Source organism: Haliaeetus albicilla, chromosome 13 (assembly GCF_947461875.1).
Source record: "Haliaeetus albicilla chromosome 13, bHalAlb1.1, whole genome shotgun sequence".
Classification (NCBI taxonomy): Eukaryota; Metazoa; Chordata; class Aves; order Accipitriformes; family Accipitridae; genus Haliaeetus; species Haliaeetus albicilla.
The window spans coordinates 22,834,513-22,859,057 of NC_091495.1; the positions used below are offsets into that span (position 1 = coordinate 22,834,513).

Below are 24,545 nucleotides of genomic sequence, written 5' to 3' on the forward strand. Positions count from 1 at the left end.
AGATCTCTTCCAGTAACCATTCTTACTCAATTTGTTCTGTGAATAACTGGGATGGCCCTGTTTTCTTGCTTGGCATGGAGCACGAGTCTGCACAGAAGCCCTGCCTTCATTCCCACTTCTTTGGAAAGTCCCGGAGTTGAGTGTTTAGATCTGCCACAGAAGGAGATTTGCAAACTGGACTGTAACAAGAAGCACATGTAACACACAAGAGGAAGGAGGTGGAAGACCTCCCTAGACAGGAAGATCAAATTTTATTTTACATTAAATTTTACATTTATGTCACAATTTATATTTTACACCGCATTTTAGCTAGAAACTCAGAAAAATGTACAACATCTCACGTGAGCACTGTTGACCACTAATGGTATAGAACAGCATCAATGTCCATCAATGCATATGACTTCCAAGGGATTTTATCTCACTCCACTAGTTTTGCTTCCTGAATTTTTTTAAAGAGTTGAAATGACAAAGAGAAAGCAAACAGGCACTTGGGGAAACCCCATGAATGACCTTTGCTATCAAATACAGTTCAACTCAACTTTAAGTATGCTCCTCAAGAAGTTACAGCATTACCATCTAAAATGAATGGTTTGTTGGTCTCAGCTATCTGATGCACCCCCTCAACTGGCACCTCTAGGCTACCTTCCACCAAAGGCAGGTGGAAAAAGCTAAGAGATGAGGCATGCCAAGAAAGATGATGGGAGAAGTGATCTCTCAGCAACCTACAAGCAACCCAAGACCTGTCAAAGGCAAGTAATATTAAAACAAAGATGGAAAGCATCTAAACTGGACTGACTGGTTACAAGAGTAAGTTTACAGCCTGGCAACATGCTGCTTCAAATCTTCACCTGCCAAATCACAAAAGCCAGTGCAGGAACATGCACTGACCTTGGCATCCCTGGCAGATACAGATTTGAAACAAGCCCCTTCCCTGAACCCCACAGCTGGCCTGAAACACCACCTGAAACACCCCCCACAGCCCATCCAAACACAGGAGCCTCTCCACCACACAGTTTAAGCTAAACCACGCCTTGTTCTTCCTCTCACTGAAGAGCCAGGAGAGATTCAGGAGCTGTGGCAGGAGTGTAACTCAGGCCTCCGTAACACAAAGCCAGCACTACCTCTAGATTCACCTCCATCCCAAGCTCATACAAGCTCACCAAACAAACAAAACAACAACAACAACAAAAAAAAACCAAACCCAACAACAAACCTTAAAACAAACAGACAAACAAACGAAAAAATAAGGAAAAACGCCCCACGGGGAAGATGCTGGGCAGGGGAATAACAGCGTCCCGCCTCCTCCTCCCCATCAGGTGACAAGTGCGCGGGAGAGACGCGCATCAAAATGTCGCCAGTAGAGCCCGCCTTCCTGCCGGCGGAAGCGGGAGTGACGGCAGCGTCAGCGACGGCAAGATGGTGGCGCCCAGCCTGCTGCGCGGTGGCCTTAGGCGGTTGTTCACCGGGCTCTTTGGAAATGGTTGGGCCTCGCCGCCAGCCCGAGCCCTACGGGAGGGTGAGTCCGGGGGTGGCCCCGTGCTGCCCCGCGCCCCGTCGCCTCACGGCGGTCGGAAGAGACGGTTGCGTTCGCTGTATTTCACTCTCTCCCCCCCCGCCAAGATACTGTTTCTTTTAGGCTGAATGAGTCTCATTGTGTCCTCCTATCTCTTTTTTTTTTTTTTTTTTTTTGCAGTTGTGGAGGTCACTGAAGGCAACACGACCACAGTAAGTCCCTGCACCCCTTTTCCTCAGTAGCTGCCTTTGCTGTCGCTTCTCCCTCCTTCAGCCTCCCGTTGTGTCCATGTCCGCGTCCGCCCCCCCCAAGAAGAAAAATAAAAGGGCAAAAAAGTCGCTTTTCTGCCTGAAAGACATCTCAGGGTGTGAAGGCAAAACCAAAGGAGTGTGTTGCACGTGGGGGTAAGCGATGGAGAGTTTGGCTGCTGAAGGTCGGGATTGTCACCCTGTTGCTGGTGACAGGTGGCTCCAGTCAGAGCCACCCATGAGCGCCAAACCCCTCCCTGCACCCCTGGCAGAGTTGGAAGCTGCAACCAGAGGCATTTGGGACCCAAAACACAAGAGGCAGTTCTTCAGATGGGTTCCTTTTTTAAAGTAGTGACACTTGGCATCATCTCCAGTGTGGGCAGGCACGAAGGAGACTTGTCTGGTGGCTTTGTTACTTCACCCTGGGCCGGCAACACAATGTGGCATCACAGGATGGCTCTGTACCAACTGCGTACCACACGTGTTGCTTCCCTTTGATCTGTGTTATGTTCGTTAATAACTGTGCCATAGTGACTGCAGGTGATGCAAAGCTTGCATCTTGTAATGCACTTGGTAAGAAAAAATTTTCAGTGAAAAGGGTATTGTCAAAGGAAGCCGTTAAATACTAAAGGAAAACTGCTCCTGAAAATAAAATAGAAGTTCTGAAGTAACTAATAAAGAACAGCATTTTCTCAGCTATAGTTTAAGATAGGAAGGAAAAGACCAAAGCAGCAGAATTAGAATTTTACTTAATTAACGCTGTCTGATCTGTTGCACTTTATCAACCGAATTGTCATGTTGTAGAAGAAGTACTGAAATTACTGGGAGGGGAAAGGAGATTGCATTATTCTGCTCACATTACATATGCCAGTAGCAATCTATGCCTTGGCTGGAGCCAGGTGGTACAGATATTTTGAAATGTGTAAATATGGAGAGTGGAGCAGGAATTATTTGGGGATAGCTAGAAAACAGTGCACCTAAATGCTAATCTATATATACATAAGTAATAAGGAGGGGACAGACTTTTTTTGCTTGCTGGTGAAACAGGCAAAACCTGGTTGTTCATGCCTTTGAAAGTCTGAGTTTCCTTCTTGTCATATTTGTATTAGTGGACACTGTCATGTTTGAAACCTGAATAGAGCAGGTTACTTATATTTTAGATATATAATATAATAGAATATGGCAGTTTGCAAGATCTCTAAGACTGTCAACAAAAATAAGTTTGAGGTGTGACAATAGGTGTGATGGAATGTCTCTCTTTCTTCTCTTGAAGTGCCAGACTACTAATCTTTGACCACAGACCTGAAGAGAAGAGCTTGCAAGCATGCCCTAAAGTTGTTTTAACTTTAACAAGTGGGGAGTGTGCACACCAACACAACACACACAGTGGATTGCTGTACTTTGCACTCAGTTTCAAAGGGGTTGTAAATTATAATTGCGAAGTCCCAATACGTTAACTGAGGCTTGAAGTAAAAACGGTATGCATTGCAGTAGCAGAGCCTTTAGAAAAATAATTCTTCCTGGCCCATTGTAGAAACATAAGGGAGATCTGGATATATCTACTGTATAATATCCTAGCATCAATCTAGGATCCATCAGTGCCCTTAGATGAGGAAAATCTTGTAATACATGGTGTAAATTGACCAACCAAAGGGCTGATATGTTTCTCAGCACATCCTCTGGTCACTCCATTTATCCTACCAACTCTACATCAGTCTTTTCTGAATCCATCTTTCTATGCTTATCTTTCTATGTGTCCTTGCTTTTATCAGTATTGAAGGAAGTGTTTGACATGAAACAGATGAATGAATCCGAGAGAAATCTGGATTTCATCAGCATACTGAGAACGTAGAGCCCCTATATTCCCTCTTAGTTTTCTAATGGAAGAATAATAACTGAGTGGGTTAACAATATGAAAGTACTCAGTAGTTGGGGAATAATTGCCAAAAACTATACACTAAAATTTATCTCAAGAAAAATTGATATTGACAATAGCATTCTGAATCTTTATTAATTTCTAAGATGGAATTACAGTCAAAGTACAGTCTGAAGCTAGACTGGAAAGAATCAAGACCAGATACACCGGCTTCCCAGAAAATAACTTTACCAATTAATAGAAAATTAGATACTGACCTGTATTTTATATTCATAGTTACTATTTTGTTTTTGTAAAGCTGGCTGTTCTACTTGTGGAGGAAGGAATCTTACTTAGAGATTGACATTGTTCTCTCTCTTTGAGGTACCGAGGTGCTTGAACTACAGATAACTTACCTGTTTCCATTTTGCCATCACTAGACAAGAAAGACACAAATCCATGGTATAAAATAGTTCTGACAGTTCAGCTGTGTGCCAGTGTCCCATGCACACTTACAGAAAATGTCGTGCTTTTCTCTTCCCAGGTTTTCAGGCACAGAACCTGACAGTTCAGTCTAAATCGGTCAGATTTTTTCTTAAAATTAATATTGCATTCCACCTAGGGGCTTGCGCTGTTCGAAGCTGTCTGATGGTGTTCAAAATCTGGTTTTAATCTTAATTTGACCAGAGGAAACTTCCAAAACGTTTTGGAGAAAAAAATGGCTTAGTTTTATTGTCTTTTCTGTCCGTTCAGCTGCAATTCGAGATAGCTCTTGCTTCTATTCATAAGTCCTCAAAAAAAAAGACAGGCACACATGTAGATAGACTTCTTATTCCTAAAATACCTACACTTAGAAAACAAATTTCTCAGGTTCTTCCCACACACACCTTCTACATCTCTTTGCATGTTACTTCTGAGAAAACTTGAGTGTTAGATGTCACCACTTTGTAGTGATATAGAAAAGGTTATAAAATGATCTCGTAAAGGAATTGTTCAGGGAATTAAACTGGATAAAATATTGGTGTGTTTAAAAAAACAAACAAAAAAATCCAAACAACCCAAAAACCCCACAGACATCTCCTAATGGTCCTTTCTTAAATTTAACTTTTGCTCAGAATTTTCCCTGATGGTGATTTATAATCTAGCAAGCCCCTGCATGTTTTCATCCAAAACGTGCATCTGCTATTCTGTGACATTCTCATAATCCCAGAAAAAATGTGGTTTAAATCTTTTGGCTAAAGGGCCAGTACAATTTCAAGGCATGGTGGTTCAAAGGAGTACTGCAATAAATAGAATTCAGGTGGATACAAGAACTTCACACTGACTGTGAACTAGTTTACACTTAGTAAAACATACACAGGAATTTACCAAATGGTTCTCTATGGCCCTTGGATTTGTTCTTTTCCGCTTAGTCTGTGAATATTCAAAGTGCTTGGTATGTCTATATATAAGTGAGTTGAATAATGCAGGTACTGTTCCCCTTACATCTGCGCAATACTGGTCAGCATGTTGTGGACTGGAGGAAAAGTATTCCTCGAGTCACAGGTAGAGGTCTAAACTATGCCTGATCATTATATCCTTTGAATTGTTTCCTAGATTGAAGGGAGAATTATAGAGGATGCTGAAACACCAAATCCTCCAAACCCCTCTGGCCAGTGTCCCATCTGTCGCTGGAACCTGAAGCATAAGTACGATTATGTGGTAAGTTTAATGAAGGAGAGTTCCCCCATCCTCACAGATAACTATTGCTCTCAGATCTACATACTGCATAATCTGCCCCTCTTGTCTTTTGCTGGGTGTAGAAAAGATAGTTAACTCCATCTCTGCTTCTCTTGGGTATAACAGGAGCTTCCTACATAGTAATTATTTGCCTTGGCTGATGGTGTTCCTGGGAAGAAGAAGGATGAGCTCATATCAGATAGGAGGTCTGGAATTATACACAGGGCTATCTGATCTAAGAAGGCCATATATCTCTTTTGTGCCCAGCTGCCTTTCAGCATTGCACTTCCAGGAGAATTAAACTGGAATGCAAAATTTAGTCAACTGATTCAGGCCTGTTCTAATTCCAGAGAGGCCAAAAGACTTGACTAGATCAATTATATGTCTTCAAGCACTACAATTTCTCATTGGGTCGTTATCCATTAAGGTAATAACTGTTTTATATAACTTTTAAAACTCGATGGGTATGAAGAAGGGCATACGTGCATACATCCCTCACAACAGAAAAAATAGGTTTGATTCAAGCTTTTTGCTAATGAGAAGTTTATTAACTAATGAGAGGATTACTAACACTAAATGTAGAAGATGGGAGGGAAATCCTGTAATGCCTTACAACAAAAGCACAACAGTCAAGAACACCTTAGAATAAGAAGCACGAGATAGAAGATGCATAGTGTAACTTTACAAGAGGTCATTCAAACTTGAGTTTACAAAAGGACTGAGTGCCCCCTTGCAAGCTAAAACCCCAGTACTGGAATTAGAAAAGAAGAAAACAAGACAGGAACATGCTGTTACTAAGATAAGGCAACAGAAAACTCAGAATAAGTTAATGTCAATAGGATTAGAGTGAGAGAGATACAAATACATATGGAGGAAAAGAAATCCTTGTGAGAAAGAAAGTCCATTAATGAGAGGAGAAAGGGATTGAAAGCCACATTGGCTGCAGAATGACTAAGCTGCTCGCATGCAGTCCTAGCGCACGCACACAAAAGAAAAATTATGTTTTAATACCTAGGTAGTAATGTCAATCTTGCAAATGTAAAACAACAGGAAAAAACAGGTGCAGAAGTAACCTAAGCATTGAATTAGGTTACAGACCAGCAGGCCTGGATTGCATGTAGCCCCAAGATCTTAAGGGAATTAGCTAACAAATACATTGCTTCACTTGCAGGAATCGCCAAATGGTTTGAAAATAGCAAGTGAAATACTAAGTAGTTGAGAGAAGAAGGAGAATGATGCTGATGATTACCACATGGTAAATCAAATGTTGCAATTTCCAAGTTAAATGGTATCAACTAGGAGTAAAAACAAATAACCTGTTGGATAGGACTAATTATGACTCATGAATTATGAAGAACATGAGTACAGAAATAGTGCCAGACAAAATACTTGCAGTTACTCCAGGCAGGTGAAACAACAGATGTGAGATGTAAATGAAATACCAGTTTAGTATCTTTCAAAGCCTATGTTGCAGAAATTGTCTGTGGTCTGAGTGTTGTCAGTCTTTCTGACTCGGGCTGGATGCAGTATTAAACAGTGAAATAAGTTGGGGGAGGGAAGTATTTAGTGTTCTCTGGTATGGTTTCCCAACAATTTGGGAAAGCTAAAAATACAATGAATTTGCAGATGATAGTAAATTAGGAGAAATGGCACATACCATTAAGGTTTGGAAAGTACTACAAAAACAGATCGCATTTGTTTTGTGTTGCCCATGCTTGAATGCAGCGATTTCTTGCAGCTCTTTTCTTCTTCATGTTTGTTGAATTGTGTTGTGATCAAAACAGACCAATCACTTTTACAATGGAAAATACTTTCTTAAGGTTGATAGAGTTTTATGTGACTTTTAAATGCAAGGAGTCAACAGCATCATTAAACAGGGTAGTTCTACAGATTTCCGGAAAGCATTCCGTGAGTCACACATTAACAACTCCAGAGAAACTATAAACTGATGCTCAGGGATGAAATGAGCCATGGGAGTGGATTAAATCTTGGAAATTAATATGTAGACTGACTTTCTACTGTTGTCTGTGGTAAAAAATTATTGCACATAGAGGTAACAGTGCTATCAAGAACCAAAAAAGCAGTTTTAGACAATGTGATGCTGTAGAGCCTGAGTTCCACAATTAGAAGTAGGCTGTTGGTCCCAACAGACAATGTAAAGCATGAGCCTTCGGTGTGCTTGTAGAGTGAAATAAGATTACGAGTTTTCTTCCACACTTCAGTTTGATTCTTAGATCCTGTTTTCTACTGTTCAGTATGGAGGCAAGAGAAAAATGTGAGGAGAGATCCTGCAGCCAAAGTCTTGAGAATCATTGCTGAGATCATTCCTAAGAAACTGTGGTCCTGAGAGACAAACTAGGAACATGTCCATCCTGGCTGTCATGTAGTTTTTGAATGCATATGCATCTGGTGTATATATATCCAGTACTCCTGCTATAGAGCAGAGGGAGAACCTAGACAAAAAGCTAGAGAGGGCAGTGTGAACTGGTATTTCAGAATTGTAGAAGGTTCTTACCCTAGTATTTAGAAGGATTCCTCTGTGGGTCTGATGAGAACTAGGAGAAATTTCAGTTCTGGAATAGACCACCTCTTCTGCTTGAATAAGTCCCTTATATGTTTGAATGCTTTGTACCAGTCATAGATTTTCAGGCTTTTAAATGTTAAAGTGAATAAGATCTTCCTTTTCTTCACAAAAGCACTCTGCTATTTTTCCTTGCTGCAGCAGTGATGAGTAGCAGAATCTTGAAATGCTTAGATAATAAATTGCAGGCTTTTAACTGTGTGAGTAATTAAACAGTGGTACAATTTACTCACTGGTGGTTAATTGTCCTAAAAGTCTGTAAATTGAGAACAGCTATTTTTGTTAAAGATACAGCCTAGTTCATACAGCGTAACCTATAATCTGTGCTTGGTAAGAGATCAGAATAGGTGGATCACAGTGGTTCCTTTGAGATTGATAAACTGAGATCAGTCAGTTGCACAGAAGGGAAAGTGTGAGCTTTTTTGCTTGGGACGCTTGTAATTGGACTGAATGAGGCACTATGAAAAGGGAAGTGTTGAATTAGCCCCTGAGGGAGCTGAGTAATATGACCTCACAGGACTTTCCTTTTGTCATGTGCATCTAGCACAGTCTAAAGTAGTGGCATAATGAGTTACTTTGGCTGTCAGAGAACTGGGGGACCAATGTCTCCCAAGTTATTAATCAACTGAACAGGCATTGTGAGCGCTAGCAGGTCATGATTCCAACCTGCTTCAGCTGTGATGTGGACGGCTGCAGTTGTCTTTGCCAGTTCAGTCCTTAGTCTGTGACGAGGCTCAGGATAACAGACCCCAGGGTATACACTCCCACAGTTTGTGGTCTGCGTGTGTCTGTCCATTAAAACTGAGACCTCCGTTGATTTTTTTCACATCCATTGGAGATAAAAAATTATTTTGGTCATTGTCAGGATGCAACTAGATTGAAACCTGCAATCCTGTTACGAAATGCCTGGAGAATGGTGTACCGCTCCCAGGAGTAGGGGGGAAAGGAAGAACTAGACTCTTGTATAACTGGAAATAACGACTGGCAGACTTGTCTGATACAGTCCAGTAGTAATTTGGCTACACAGACAGAACTCTTCTTGCAGTAAATGAAAGTTTTAATGAAATTGCATGTAAGCAGTCAAGGATCCTGCTTTTCAAAGTGTCTGCAGATATTAAAATGCAGAGATGCCTCTGCATTTTGGTTGCCATCCATTCACAAGAACATGCTGTACATAGTGTTTCATTTAGCAAGTTTATCCAGCCCTTTTAGAGGTGAAGGCTAAACTTGTTTTTCGTTTTCCCCTTTATCCACTTCAAACATCATTAATCTGAGTAGGCAGTAAATATGTCATCTTGCTTTGGCAGCAATTAGGGGAAACCAAACTGCAAGTTTTGCCTATTAGCCCTAGATTAATTCAATCCAAGTTGTTTTCATCAAATGCTGCAGATTACAGGGGTGGGAATCTGGGTCCAGCCTCGTGGGAGCTGTCCAGTGATTAAAGCAAATCCGTGGTTACAGGCTTGGCTGTCCACTAGCACAAAATGTGAATTTCATGGAACATCACGGCACCATGAGAACTTGCCAGACGTTTTTTTTTTCTCTGACTGTTCCACATACTTGTTCACTTCCCTCCACAGCTGCCCCATAAAGTTGGCTGTACCTGTCTGCTTTCTCCCTGTGGTAAGATGCATCTGTGCAAGTACTCTGGGAGAGGCACCTGGCCTGTTAACTGTGGGGATCTTCAGAAATGGACAAACCTTCTGTCAAGTGTGCAGCATTTTAAGCCAAATGGCTTGAGTGTAATTTGGAGCTGCAGCGGCTGGGACATAGATGATTTCAGTTAAGAAATGACTGCCACACAAGGGTGTTGATCAGTTGGTGACACTGTTGGTCAGAGGTGGTAACAGAGAACGGATTTTCCTGATTTTTTCCAGAGGGAGAAAAAGAAAGACTATCTCCTTTTGCTTCCCACCTCCCCCCCTTTGCATGGAAACACTTGATAACAAGCCTGTGACTCCTTGAGGCGTGGTGGTAATACAAGAAATCACTTGGACCACACACACCCTTCACAAGAGCCTGTGGCCTGCTTAGGATTTCACGGCTGCAAAGACTGGAACAGCCTCAAATTTGCCATCAGCTCCCTTTTTCCTCTTTCCCACAGAGTAATGCAGCAGGCTAGTAGAAAAGTCTAGAAAGTTTTTCTCTTTCTAGGCACTTGGAGCTGAACAGCCCTTTTTCACTTAGGGAAGCGATATGTTTGTGCTAAATGGCAAATTGAGCTGTTGGTGATTTGGAGAACTGGATGGCTAAAGAGGAAAAAAGGGGATGGAGTCTTGCTCTGAACCCAATCCAGTGCATTTCAGGAGTGGTCGAAAGTCAGTGCCCTTGGACGGTTTGGCTGGCCTCCGTCCAGTTTCCACCAACGCAGCTGGCACCAACTGGTCCCCTTGTTACTGTTCTCATTAGCAAGGCCATGTGTTAGCTGGGCTGAGGACACTTCACTTCCATTTTAACCATAGATGGCCTCTCAGGAGCTTGCTGCTAGTTGCTCAGCTGTGCTTTTCTTGTTCTTTGGATACAACATCACTCTGTATGGTGGTTGATAAGTCATGTTGTACCAGTGAGAAGTTGCCTAACCTGCCATGTTTTCAAAGGAGCTGGATCTGAAAATCAGTCTGAACACATGCATTGTAGACAAGTGGAGGTAGAAAGGAAGCCAGATAAGGGAAGAGGGAAATTGTGTGTCATGATGATATTAGTGAGGGTGGGATTGAAGGCAGGGAGCGGGTAGGACAAAAACAAACCACAAAAACCCAAAACAAAAACCTCGAGGTTTTTACTGCAGCACTTGTACGGTAGCATCTGTCAGAATCAGTCATTACCTGAAAGCCATACTGAATTCCAGCAACCTGCTTCAGAGCTGAGCTGGTCTTGTGCATTGAGGGTGGGTGTATAATTCCTAGATAGCTAGGTTTTCTGAATATTCATTTTTATATCCACTTGTGATTGTTTGCTTTTGCAAGGGCAGTAAATGAAGCTAGGAATGCTCCAGGGAGCTCTTTGTAAAAGAGCAAAGATAGGGGAGTGGGAGCAGGTCTGCGAATCTGTGAGCAACAGGCAGAGCCAGGGTCACCCAATGTGAAAAGCAGCAAGTACTTTTCATTCTTGCCTGTTGCCCTAGACAGGGGGGGTGTAAAGTGCTGACGTACCTGGTTTGAATTCTGGAGGTGCTCACTGGCAGGTCCCTTCCAGCCTGCAGGCAGCCTCCACATGGTCCAGCTACCTCAACTATGAACGTGTTTACAACAGCGGTGGAGAAGTAAACTCTCAACCAGCAGCAAGTCTGTCAAGAGATGGGGAAAAAAATAAGCACAGAGTCTCCGGAGGGCCTTTGGGCCAACTTATGCTGATGTCAGCATGTCAAGGGGACCTGCTTGGCCTGAGGGGTACATTTTCTCTGGTGCTGTGTGTGGAAATGTACGTATCAAAATACTGGGCTGTTGTACTGTGTACAGTTAATGGGACACTCGTACAACAGCTGTTGCCGCTGTGTTTAAAAATTTGTCATCCCAGTCCTGTGACACTATCTGATCCTAGAGATCCCTTTAATTTTGTTTCTATTGAGTGCTTTACATTTCTAGAGCTCTTAATTGGAAAGGTCAACAGCAGTGTAATCTAAATGATTATTGAATCACAGACAAACCCTTGGCATGCTCCGAGTGCTCCTTCCATCCAGCATGGCTGTAACAGCCCCATCTAATGCACGCACAGTCGAAGGACTGAAGGCAGGGATTTATCCTATTAGGTCTGTCTCATCAGTACACATTCTTTTCTTACAAAAACCTTTTTCGTGCAAGATCTTGGACCATTTTCCTGCTCTCCACCCCTCCAGAGAGACATGAGGGAAGTTCCACCATGGGAAACTGGATAAAAGTTTGAGGAGTAGATGGCAGAGAACAATCCTGCTCTGAGGGAACAAGGAGGGGGCCAGAGGTGATCTAACATATCTGTGACCTTTAGGATAGCAGCTGTGATGGCATTTCAAGTTGTGTAAACAGTATCCATCTGTAGGTCTTGTGTAACTGTGCCTGAGTACCTAGGACGCATTATCTTAGCTAGAATCTTGGAGCAAGCAACAGTGAAGTAGCAGGAATTGCAGCTGACATCATGTGTTTACACTAGTGAAGTCGGGGGAAGGCTCAGACCATCTGAGTGACCTTACTGAGCTAAGCTGGCAGGCGGAGTGACAGCAAGCAAAAGCCACTTGTCAAGCTGCAGCCAAAATGCGTAGGAAGGAATCATTGTTTTGCTTTGCTTTGTTTTGAGTTCTGGACACAGTGCAAGGGTCAGCACAACACCTTAGAATCACAGCAGTTAAAGCAGCTGTAGCAGTGATGGTTTTGCCCTTCTCTTGCTCCCTCAGGACGTCTTGCTGCTGAGTCAGTTTATCCGTTCTGATGGAGGGATGCTGCCACGAAGGATCACAGGCCTCTGTTTCGAGGAGCACAGGAAGATTGCTGTCTGTGTGCAGATGGCTCACCGTGCAGGTACCTAGCCTCCTCCTGAGACAACCCTTTACTGTGGGGTACCTGTAGAACCCTTGAGAGGGGTCTCCCAGCCAATTAGTATAGCTCAGTGAGATGTCATTGTCCAGTCACCCAGCAAACTCTTTATGGTCCAAGTGCTGGGACAGGATGATGGACCAGAGACTACTTGTTCCACTTGCTGTGTATCTTGGCTCCTGCCTTGGCAGCAGACATTTATCCCCATAGATGTGTCTACCATTGCAGAAAGATCTGGGAAGTGGCTCAGTCTCTAGTAACTAATGATTAAATACCAGCTTCTGAAATTACTTGATTTAGTGTAAGCTTGACCTACCCCATGAATAACATGCACCTATCTGTCATCTGCCATGTGAAGACTTTTTTGCTTTACCCTGGGAGTGGGACCCAGGTTGACACAGTTGGAGTATTTTGCTGATCTTCATGCCTCGTACCTGAGTTGTATCCAAATTAAATGGACTGAAAATTTTAATAGTCAGATTTTCATCACAGAGATGGAATCTGATTGGACACCAGTGCCTTATGCCCTCTCAAAAAGCCTCTTCAATGAGACCAAGTGGCTGTGTCTTTGGTGTGTGTTTCTTCTCTATACCCAGCAGAACCTCCTAGCTTCTCCTTGGCTGGGGTGCACATTCAGCAATGACTAAAGATAAAATAGCCTTTCTACTGTACTTGAGTTTTTGCTGTGCTGTCCCAGTAGGGACCTAGGTTGCCTGGCTTACAAGGTGTAATGTAACTCCTGTATGTTATAGAGGCAAGGAGGCACTGCAAAATATTCTCACACCTTTCTTTTTCTGTTTCAGGTTTGTTGCCAAACCACAGGCCTCCACTTCCTGAAGGGCATATTCCCAAGAAACCCAAGCTCAACAGGTGAATAGTCTTGTCTTTCCACATCTCTTTTTTTCAGGAATAGATTAGAAGAGGAAAAGCAGTTCCTTGTAACTGGGTAAAACATGCCTCAGGCAACAGGGCTCGTGAAGAGTACTCACAGCATTTTGGAGAAGGAAGGGCTGTCATAATATTCTCATGTCAGTCTTTTAAGGACAAACCACATCTTACTCAAACTATTTATCCACACAGGATTAAAACTGCCACACATGTTAGAGTCTGCCCTCCCTTCCTCAGCTGCACTTGCCTCCTCATCACTAACACTCGGTAGGGCAGTCACAGGAAGATGCCACAGACATGGAATCACAGGATCATAGAGTGGTTGAGGTTGGAAGGGGCCTCTAGAGATCGTCTAGTCCAAGCCCCCTGCTCAAGCATGGTCACCTAGAGGAGGATACCTAGGACTAGGTCCAGTCGAGTTTTTAATATCTCCAAGGATGGACCTTCCACAGTTGCTCTGGGCATCTTGTTCCAGAGAACCAACCTCATAGTGAGACAGTGTTTTCTTATGTTCAGACAGAATTTCTTGTGTTTCAGTTTGTGCCCATTGCCTCTTGTCCTGTCACCAGGCACCACTGGGAAGAGCCTGGCTCTGTTGTCTTTACACTCTCCTTTCAAGTATTTATAAACATTGGTAAGACCCCCCTGAGCCTTCTTTTCTCCAGGCTGCTCCCTTCTCTCTTATGCTTTTGGTGCCTGGCCCCCAACAACAGGAGGGTGCCCAGGAGGGGTACCAGCAGTGAGTGGGGGGCTGAGCAGCCAGCAGGGGCCCGTCACAAGCCTGTTCCCTTCTGCCCCATCCCCATTTCTCCCAGTCAGCGATTCGCCCTCTGCCTGCCCTTCCTATGCAACAGGGTCTCTTCCCCCTCCCAAGCCTGAATGGTCCCTGGCCTTTGCTGGGCAAAGGGAAAGCCTGCTGCTGCCTCCTGTACTGTGCTGGGTGCTCAGAGGTGCTAATCCCCTGTTTATGACCTCACACTCTGTTTCCATGGGGATGTCAGAGCGGTTTATGAACCTCGCATTAGCAAGCCATGGGGTTACCAGAGGCCATGGGGCTGTTGCTGGGAGAGCTTAGGTTGCAAGGCTGGAGGTGGCTGGAGACTTCTGCGTTTCAGGTCTGACTCTCTGCAGTGGAGATTTGAGGCAAGCTCTTGGAAAAGTCCCTTGGATGCTGACAGGCTGCGTACTGGCTGTCAGTGAGAATCAAATTAGAGGACTCTAAATTTGATGCCGCCCTGTAACCATCAGCTACTTCAGGTCTGAAAACTACTTCTTTCCTGTGTCTTAGAAGTCTTTGGGATTCTTAAGTAGCTGTGTCTATCTAGCAGCTGTGGGGTAGAGCACATTGTCTGGTTAGCATTCACATAGCAACCCTGCATAGCAGGTTGAGACAGGAAATGGTAAATCTTGTGTCTTGCTGGCATCACACCAGGACTCCAGATCTAATGTCCTGACTCTTATAAATTGTTCCACAGACTTTTAGTGAGACCGAAGAACGGATGCCTCTGGATATGTTCTACATGAAAGTAGGTGTAGTAGGCTACACCTCTAAAATCAAGAGATTTAAATTGGAGATTACTATCCAAGCCCTCCCTATTGCATTATTAGTCCCTCCCTACACTACCCTTCTTTTTCTCCTCCCAGCAAGGGGACGTAGCAAGCAGGATGGAAGCAGAGTTTAGAAAAAGAGAGCACAGCTGTTGCTGAGGAGATGGAACAGCACTGAAGTAGGCAAGCTTTGGGGTCTGGGTGGAGACAAGAGAATGGGATCAAGAAAATGGATTGAAAGTTTTGGTGGTGGGGCTGGAACTAAACAAATGAGTCCCAAAGCCAGGACAGAGCACAGTGGTACTTCAGGAGTGCTCTCCTGGTCCCTCATGATACTGTCTTCTCAGCCTGCTGGAAGGGGAATGCTCTGCATGTTGGACCCTTGTGAAATCTTGGCCGTTGCGGTTCTGTGAGAGTTTTGACTGTGCGTACCCCCACCTACACTTCCCGCATTGCTCTCTGGAACAGTAGCTGACACCACATAAGGCAGGAGATACAAATTGCTTCCTTCCTGTAGTCTGAAGGGTACATGCTGAAGACATGCAACGAGTACTTATTTGGGGAATGAAGCCAAAGCTCTTACCAAAAGTTTCCCACATAAATGACTTGTCCAAGCTTACCTTGTCTTTGCCTCTGTACTTGTTTCTAAAGCTTTCTGTAAGTCTGTAGTAATTTGGGAACCACTCAACCTGTGGTGCTGCCAAATGCAAGTGAGCTGATGGGAGGACAGGGGCAGAATTGGGCTGGGACTTTTGAGTGGAACAAGCTGCCTTGTACAATGCCATAAGAACATGACCAGGTCATTCTCTAATCCTGTCTAGTGTAATATCAGGGCTACACACCTAACTTAGCCTGTTCCTTCACTGTGTTTGTGTTGTCTGGGTTTTTAAGTGCCAGTTCAAAAAGGGATCAACAGGATCTACAGAGAGCCTATTATAGCAGTCAGTACATTGCACAGTTAAGTGATGTATTTTCCAAATCCTTGAGCTTCAGCTCTTCTTCACTGTATTGGCTGTTCTAGTCATCTTCACCTCTCTGCTTAAATGAGAGGTAACAGTGCTTTTTTGCGCTGCTGCCGTAGCTCTGGAATGCCAATGGGGAAAAACTGAGGTGCCTCATAATATGCTTGGGCCCCTTGTTAAAGCTCTTTCAAGACAGGAACACAGGTAATGTACATTCCTTAACATCAGTTTAACCAGCCCTTGTGCTCTCCAGCTCTGCCTGCAGTGATGGCTTTTTCTGTGCTCCACCAGTGGGCCTACTCTGAGTGTGGTGCTGAAATATGCCCTTCTGTACCCCATCCCCTCCAAAACAACCCTCACCAGCCACTGTACAGGAGCAAACTGAAGTGCCTGTGTTTTAGATGCTGGAGCTATTGAATGGTCACCAGCTGCTTGAGGGACCTTTAATGTGATCTGTGAATGAACCAGGGATTCTGGCGCAGAAGCTTGCCCATTGCTGTACACTCATGCTTGCAAAGGTGAAAGAGGCATCACTTTCTTGGCTCTGCAGGAGTCTGGTCCTCCTTGGTCAAAAGAAAGTAGTCATGCAGAAACAAGCCAGTGAACAGAGATGGAGACAAACTTCTATCAGGGCTGCAAACTGGTAGTTCTCACAGGTGGCTAGTAGTATCCAGTATACTGAGAATTTAGTCCATTCCCAGTCACATGTCCTCATTCCTGCTGTCTTTCCCCCTCACTCATCTGCACTTACTCTCTTGCCATCAGTAGCTTGCATTGCACATGGAAGAAAGCTTTGCATACAGAAGACAGTTCCTGCTATACTGTTCTAAAATAGGAAGGTGCAAGGTGAAAAGAATAGACAGAGCACCGTAGAGGCATATAGTCTGTCTCAAGACTGACAGTAAGCTTTGCCCTGCTGAAGGACAGCATTTCTCTCAGAGTCTTATCTGTTCTTTTGTGTATTCACCCCTTCTGCCCTGAAATTCCTTTCATTGCCCCCCTGTAAGCAATCTGTTGTCTAACTCTTCACTCTGAATTGAGAAATCTTTCACTTTTTTAAAGGAGGGACTTCTGAGAAGTCACTGTCTACTACAGATATTACTCTATGTATTTCTATGAGGATTCCTACTATCTGGGGACAGAAAATCTTACACTGAGCTGAAGAATGTTTTGCTGATGGTAGAGCTCTTGACGTTAGACTACACCATCAGCTGCTAGAGTGACAGGACCAAGATGAAAGCCTAAGCTAACCTTAGGGACTGATTCCGCTCACACCACCAGAGATTGAAGGAGATTCATTGTGGGGAGTGTAACTTGAAGTGGGAGTCAGAGCCCAGCACCTCTGCTCTAATACAGACCTGCGCATTCACTTACTGCATGTAGACTCTGTGGATGTTCTGTAGACTCAGAGCAGCAACCCCTGCCTGGCAGAAGTCTGGCAGATTACTTCATTTGGATGAGCAATCCCTTTCATTTCTCTCCAGTCTGGTAAAGTTCTGGTTGATGCTCCCTTTGGCCAGGCTTCTTCCAAGGTTGTGTCAGTATTTTTGAGAGCAGCTTCATCTGCTGCCAAAAGAGGGACAAACCAGCCTGATGAAAAACTGCTTTGTCTCTGGTTTTTGCCCCTGAGATGATATACAGGCCAGCTGCATAGGAGAAGCTCTGTGGCTCCTGGGCAAAGGTGCTAAGGAAGTACATAAAGACGGGTTAAGGAGCTGTGTTAATGTATACTTTTGAGAGCACCAGAAAAGCTGCTCCTCAGCTTTTCCTTGGCTGCACATGTGGCTGTCTTGGCCAGAATATTTGCCCCATGTCACGGTCACCCTGTTTAAAGTGAGCCTGCTTCAAATACAAAGTGTCTGGCATGCATTGGCTATCACCTAGCTGAGATTAAAATGTAACATGCCACTCTATGGAACTATCAGCAAACTGTTTGGTTTTAACAAGGGTCAGGGGTGCTACCTTGCCGTTGATCTAGTGATGTGAATTGTGGATTTATCATCCAGAACCCCTCTGCCTCCTCTTCCCCTCCAGAATGTGCTCTTCTGGTGCTTGCTCAGTGTTTTCCAAAAAGCAGAATACTTGCTCTATTTTCTGAAGTGGATTTATTGTCTCCGTTGTATGAACTTTGGACATTCCCTCCTACATGCCCCAGATTTCTCTGCAGAGAGGTAAGAATTTCCCTGCTTTGCACTGGGTCACTTGGCAGCTGGTCTCCCACTACCCACCCCATCTCTTGATCCTGTTTCTACTACTGGAATGCAAGAGGAAGAACAGAATGCTTTGGGAAGTAGCGGCCTGCAGATCCTGCCTTGTTCTTGGTCTCCAGCTGTCTAGCACAGTATGGGATCACCCATCCAGGATGTAATGTAACGTAGAGGAGGAGATTAGGAGCTGCAGAAGAAGGTATAACATGAAAGTGAAATGCCAGTTTGAGCCAAGCTGTGTGGTCCTGGGGGTGGTAGGAGACACATGAGAACACCTTGTGGTCAGAATTCAACTGGGGAGCACTCCATAGCTCACTCTTCTACCCTCTGCAGTTGGGACTTATCATGATATTTCTCATTTCTTGGACTTCAGTTCTTTGCCTTTTTGCTTTCTGCCTCATTTGTTTCTGACAACGATAGCTCAAGAATGTTACCACTTAACTGCTTTACTAGCTATGGGTGCTTTTGAAGAAATATGGCCATGGGAGTACCCACATCATCCATAAACTCTTGAGTCTATTGTCCTCCTCCTCTCTTCCATATCATTTGTCTGCATAACTTGGACATGGAAAACCAATGAAGTTTACCCCCATCAATGCAGAATTACTCCCTACAGTTCATTTTCTCATGTTTGGCCCAGTCTGGGGCTTTCACTGTTTCCAAGGGATGATTCCACAAGCAAACTTGTCTTGCAGCCGAGGATTGTTCCCTCATCCTCAGCCTGAATTCTCCCTTTCATAACTTCCTGCTGTTATTTCTGCATCCATTTGTGCTCCAACCTGGCATGTTCCAGTGAAGTGCTGCAGCAACAAAATATTTTCACTAGCCCATGTGGCCGAGGAAGTTCTCAGGGATTTCACCAGCACCATGCAGAGTGACAGACTGTTCTCATATTCCAAAGTCATGTGTGTGCAAGCCACCACACACCAGAACCATTTGGGAAACAGTCAAGCACAGCTGCAGAACAAACTTCTATCCTTGCTTTCAGGAATGGAAACCTGAATAGCGCAGGAGTTTTCTTTCCAGCACGGAGGTTGTCGCATGGATAGGGTGGACTAACACTCTATCCGGAACAGTCACTGAGTTCAAGCCAGCATCTAGATGCTCTCTTAATGTGAATATAGCACTCATTTTCTTCTGAGAGGTCTAAAATACTGGTTAAAGCACAACACTCTGAAGTTGTTCCCTTTCCAGAAGGACTAAGGGATGTCACGGGTTCCCCGAGTCTGGGCTCTGTCAGCAAGAGGTGCTGTAGATTATGGAGTATTTGAGTGCTCAGCTACCACTCCATTTTCAGCTTCCTACTGGATGAACATAACTTGGCACAGATAATATCCAAGTCAATCCCTCCTCCATCACATGAACTGAAGAAGTTGCTATGTGTTAGGAAAGAGGCAGGTTCCACATGAACTCCTCATGAATTACAAAGTTCTCGGGCTCTGTAGACACCTCTCGTCCCTGGGAGCAGAATCTGGTTTCACTATAACCTTTCACTCCAGCAGCATGTGGTTTCTCTAATCTGCATGGAAACTGTGCTGTGCATAGCATGTGAATTCAGAAGCAAAGAGCCAGAGCGGCTGCAGGTGAGCAAAGCCAAGGGGTGTCACGGGAAGGGATGTGGCAGGGAGGAGGCAGTCTTGCCAGCACTTTGATCGAGTGCTTCCTGCAGACTGTAGCCCTTTGCCTTCTGCTCTTAATCCAAAGAAAAGCCAGACTGAAAAAGTTCAGTGAGGGTTCAGAAGTTCAGCCTTGAACTGCACCAACATGGCCTTTGCTTGGGCTGCATGCAGGACTGCAGTTACCCCATGGGTATGTCGTTTCCATTACTCAGCACATGGAAGCCCTATGCCTACTCCTAGGGGTTAAGTGGCAGCCTCTGAGTGGGAGGGCTTTGGGGCCCTCCTGCCTACTGAATAAAATCCATGGAAACAGAATTCCATGTGCCACAGAGATTTTAGGCGATTGCAGTGACTGCAGGTGACTAACCATAGTTGTTTCCATCCTGTTTATAGCTTGCCATTTCCCATCAGGAAAATCCCACCAGGATTCCCATCATTTTATCCAAACTACTCATTTATGCAGCTGGAGTCTACGGATTCTCATTGTTGCCCAGGATCCTACCATACTCAAGGGGGCAAGCAGAGCCCCAAGGTTCATTGCCAGTCCCAGAGACTGGCAGTTCTGTCCCCTTTTGTCCAGAGTGAGAGCTCTGCATACTGAGATAACAGGAGACTGCAGACCAGCTGCATTTGGCATCCACATGGAGGTTCTGTCCTGACAACACTCAGCTGGTTGAGAAAATTCAGACCATCTGCCAGTGTGTGTTTGTAGGTTGTTATAAAACTCCCCAAGACAAACTGTGTGGTTGGATACAATTGAAAGTCAGGTGACTTGGCTAGAAAAGGGGGTATGCTACCTTACATGGACAGCAGAGTTTGCAGAAAAGTCCTGTGTGCTGGACTTTGAAGCTCTCATATGTGAGTTATGTGGATTATTTTTACTCTCAGAAAAAAGATAATCTGTGAAATAGTACGAACTGGGGTTAGTCAAAGAGGAAAAGGAAAAAGGAACTTCAGACTTGACTGCTCCCAGGCATCAGGCTTCTGCCACTGCTGAACCAAGGTAAAAAAAAAAAAAAAAGAGGCAGCAAACAAAATAGGACAAGTTTGAGTTTGGGACAAAGCAAGTATTAAAAGCGCTAAAAGCAAATGTGCTCCAGGAAGGGAAGGCATCCAAATGTCTGTTTCAGCTAACAATGAAAAGCCCCAGCCTGCAGTCCCCAAAGGAAGCCAAAAGCCTGGACCAGAGGGCTGGATTAGACCTGCTCAAAAGAGAAATAACAAAAGCTTTAAAATCAGGCCATTACTAAATCCTCCTTCCTATGCAGAATTGGGGTGTGCACTTCCAGCCCCCCGGCCCCAGAAACAGAGGGATTTCTTAAAAAGCCACTGTCTGTTTAAACCTGCACACAGCATTGATGTGTATCTCACATCCATGCATTCACTTCTCTCCCAGTGAGATCATTTATTATCACGGGAGCACTTTCCCGTAAGCATGTGGACACATGACCAGAACTGCACTTGGCACAGTGATGCATTAAAACAATTTGGGATTTTTCTCCTCCTTTGCTGTAAGTGCAGTCTTGCAATACCAAAACTTGTGTTACAGACCTCCCCCTGCAGCAAGGGGAATATGAAAAGAAGGACCCAGCCCCATGTGCCCATCTAATATCCCTACAGCTTCTCCCAAAGGAGCTGCCTTGCCATGGTTCTTTGCCAGATTCCAAACTGATGACCTGCATTTGGTCTCTCTGAACTCCCCTTGCATGTGAAATTAGAGACAGGAGAGTCTCTCCTACTTCCTGTCCTGATGTTGTTATGTAAGGGATTCCACTAATGCACTAGCATAACATTAAAGGTCAAAAGGGGCCAATTTAATGCATGCATAGAACAAGTGGCTGGATCTTGCTCTATGCTGTCTCCCAGATCCCTCCTGCTGTTGCTTCTAGGTGTTTTAACTATCATAAACTCCTTGACGCAAAAGCAAAGTATTTTGGAAGTGGCTTCATTTCAGTGGCAGGAATCTCCAAATGTGATTCATTTTTCAATTTGTGCTGTTCAGGGTTGCTGAGGAAGAAAAGTGCTAGGAAAACAGGCTGCTGTTATATAGTCTATAGCTGCCTGGCATAGCAAGCTTTCTTTGTAGTTCTCCGGAATGTGCCAGATGCCTTCAAACAAATGCATTACATGGTCTCTATCCAAAGTTCTTAATATCTCAAATTTGTACAATGCAAATAAAAGGTAAAAAAGCTGTTTGGGGAGAGGATGACTGATTGAGGTTACATTAAGACTATGGGATTACTCAACAGAGGCATGCAAACATCGCTGGACAAAGTTTATCAGTCTGTTCCAAATTCTAATTTGTTGGAGCATTGTTTGTGCAGATTATGCTAGGGTTTTACTTTGGATCTTTATTGTCTGAAAAGACTCCTCTTTCTCTAAGGACCTCTATTCCCCTCTCTACTGGTAGCAAAAGATTTAAAGCCTAACAAAACTCCAGGCCACCCAGCCACAGGGTAAGATTTCCAGTAACTGATTCTGGATCTGAAATCCCTTGCTTGTTTGCAAAGCCAAGTCTAAAACTTCAAATGGTAAAAAAGCAGAGGGTATTTGCCAGACATAGCTCTTCACAGAGATTTGTAGTTGTGATGATAATTGCATTCTAGTACCTCTTACACTGTAAGTTCTGACATCCTGCACCAGTAAGCTGCAATAGTATTATACAGAGAACACTAAAGCAAATTTGGACATATGAAAATAGAAGACTAGGCCAGAAACCCATCCCATGCAGAATCGATTATCCACCAAAAGTAAATTAATCCCTTTTTAGAGACTTTATTTCTCACAGAGTTTAGCTTTTGTAATTAGTTTACCTTATTGAGGCCAGCTGTTGAAATAACATGTCCCATAGAGGCTGGATGCATTCAGTCTTGGACTTAGTTGCACTGAAGTGATTTGGCACTCCAGTTTAGCTACAGGTGGACAACTTGCCAGCAGCCTGGAGACTACACCTGATTTGTTTTGTGAGACTGGAAGTCAAGCAGGTGCCAGTGGGTTCAGTACAGAGGTGCAGCTTAGAAGTTCCAAAACAAACAAAAATTCCTTTCTAGTGGTCCCTTCTGAATTGAGGGAGCTCTGCTCATCGTTATTCCTTTTATAAAGAGGCATGTGGGGAGGCAAAGGCAACAGTGCCTGCTCCTGCTTCAGCTGGAACTTTTTCTCACTGATCAGTCTCAAACTGAAATGTGTTTGTGTTTTGACAGGTATCTGACCCGCTGGTCCATCAGATCAGCAAAGCCCATCTGGAGGAGGGGCCCTAAGTGGTGCAAAAAACCCATGCCAGTCGGACACCCTTTGCTGAAGGATAATGTCAAGTATACACACAAGCCTCTCTATTTAAACCACTAGGGGCTGGGACTGGCATAGTCAGTAAGCACAGCTGTTTTCCACTGTTCTGCTTTTTTTGCAAGTTTGTCAGTATCTCCAATTTTCTTATTCCATAACTGTCATTAGTACTCTGTGTTGCCTCGAGTGAATAAGCTGCAGTCTGCTCCTCTAGGAGAATACAAGATTCAGCAAAGCAAAGTTCAATGTGCAGAATGATTTGGAGAAAGCAGGGGGCAAAGACTTCTACCTCAAAGCCAGAAAGGATGTGAAGGCTTTTGTTTCATTATGGTCCACAACTGGGTTGGAAAAGGATGTTTCCTTCTTTTGCCAGCAATGAATGGTGATTCCCCACTAACGTGTTTCAACTCGGATTTGCCTCACTTGGGCTTTTGTACCTGTGACACTGATGGAAGAGAAAGTCTCCTGCAGCACTATGTTTCCTTGGCAATAACAGAAATTGTTAATGACTACTGAAATTATTTTTTTAATAAAAATTTGCAGTAGAACACCTGTGGCAGTGGTAGACAGGCATGTGTGTGTCCTACATGCCCCCTTAAAGATTCCTGGCTTGTGCTTCACTCCTGGATCTAGCAAATACAGAATGTTGACATCTTTGATGACTTGGCCTGGTTTTTTTCCCCTTGCAACTACATTTGCCATAAGTCTTCCATGTCAGTGATATGGCTGCTTCCTGAGATAGTTTGAGGCCGATAGATGTGTGTAATTTTCCACCCTGTAACTAAAAGGTGGCACCATTTCTCTCCCTGTACAGTACATGTATGCACCTTCCACCTACTGACCACTGCTACTTGAGAAGTGCTACTTATGGGCCTGGTATGAAAGGCTCATTACATTTATCAGGGTCATTATTGCTTTGCCCCTTTTATTTGCTATTTATCTGGGGGGTACAAATCAACAGGTTTTTTATGTACTATTGTGCCCTTAACCTTACACTGCTTTCATCAGAATCATCTGCTAATGCCTATCGGCATGAACAGGAACAAAGGGTAAGGATACACTGGTATTACCCAGGAAATCAAATTAGATTATAATGGTTCTTTTTAGCCTTACTTTGTGAAATGGAAGCCATACATTCAGCCCCTTGAGCTGGCCAGGATCTTTTTGCTTTGGGAGACAGAGCCAAGACTTCATTAACTATACTGAGATAAAATCTCTGGCTGACCATCTCTATTTTACGAAGCTTTGAAACCTACAGCCCTTCAGAAAGGAAAAGATTTTTCTTTCTCCTCCTATGTACAGAAGTTACTATGTCTTCTAGCCCAGGTAGCTTGGCTTAGTGAGCTTTACTAATGGAAAAGTCACTGGATTAAACCACTGCCTTGAGGTGAACCTGAATGAGCACATTTTGCAAAAGACCAGGTGATGCCCATGGTTAATTTTTTTCTACAGTTTAGTGCCAATAGCTGGAAAGTCCCCTCTAATTTTGGTGAAACCTAACATCTGAAAAACAAAATACTCTCCTGTCTTTGATATGCCTTTCCAGAGCTCAAGGTTTAGTACAGATCCCTTACAGTATGCATCAGCTTTCTACGCTGACTCCAACTCTGGTTTT

The 24,545-nt window shown here is 44.0% G+C and overlaps 1 protein-coding gene and 1 long non-coding RNA gene across 2 annotated transcripts in view; one reads left to right on the top strand and one right to left on the bottom strand.

Moving 5' to 3' along the window:
• LOC138688618 (uncharacterized) overlaps positions 1-8,100 on the bottom strand; it is a 41,610-nt gene extending 33,510 nt beyond the window's left edge. The window contains exon 1 of the long non-coding RNA XR_011327508.1: positions 7,851-8,100. This is a non-coding gene — a long non-coding RNA (uncharacterized lncRNA). The remainder of the gene's footprint in view (positions 1-7,850) is intronic.
• On the top strand, positions 1,367-23,589 carry MRPS18A (mitochondrial ribosomal protein S18A). The gene is made up of 6 exons (XM_069800451.1): positions 1,367-1,516; positions 1,694-1,725; positions 5,213-5,317; positions 12,283-12,406; positions 13,225-13,291; positions 22,849-23,589. The coding sequence occupies exons 1-6, from the start codon at positions 1,417-1,419 to the stop codon at positions 22,991-22,993; spliced, it is 573 nt and encodes a 190-aa protein (XP_069656552.1). The 5' UTR covers positions 1,367-1,416; the 3' UTR covers positions 22,994-23,589.
• The last annotated feature ends 956 nt before the right edge of the window (positions 23,590-24,545 follow it).

Coding starts and splice junctions, on each gene's coding strand:
- MRPS18A (XM_069800451.1), top strand. CDS start 1,417: ATGGTGGCGCCCAGCCTGCTGCGCGGTGGCCTTAGGCGGTTGTTCACC. Junction 1,726..5,212: donor CTGAAGGCAACACGACCACA/GTAAGTCCCTGC, acceptor ATTGTTTCCTAG/ATTGAAGGGAGAATTATAGA. Junction 5,318..12,282: donor AGCATAAGTACGATTATGTG/GTAAGTTTAATG, acceptor TTGCTCCCTCAG/GACGTCTTGCTGCTGAGTCA.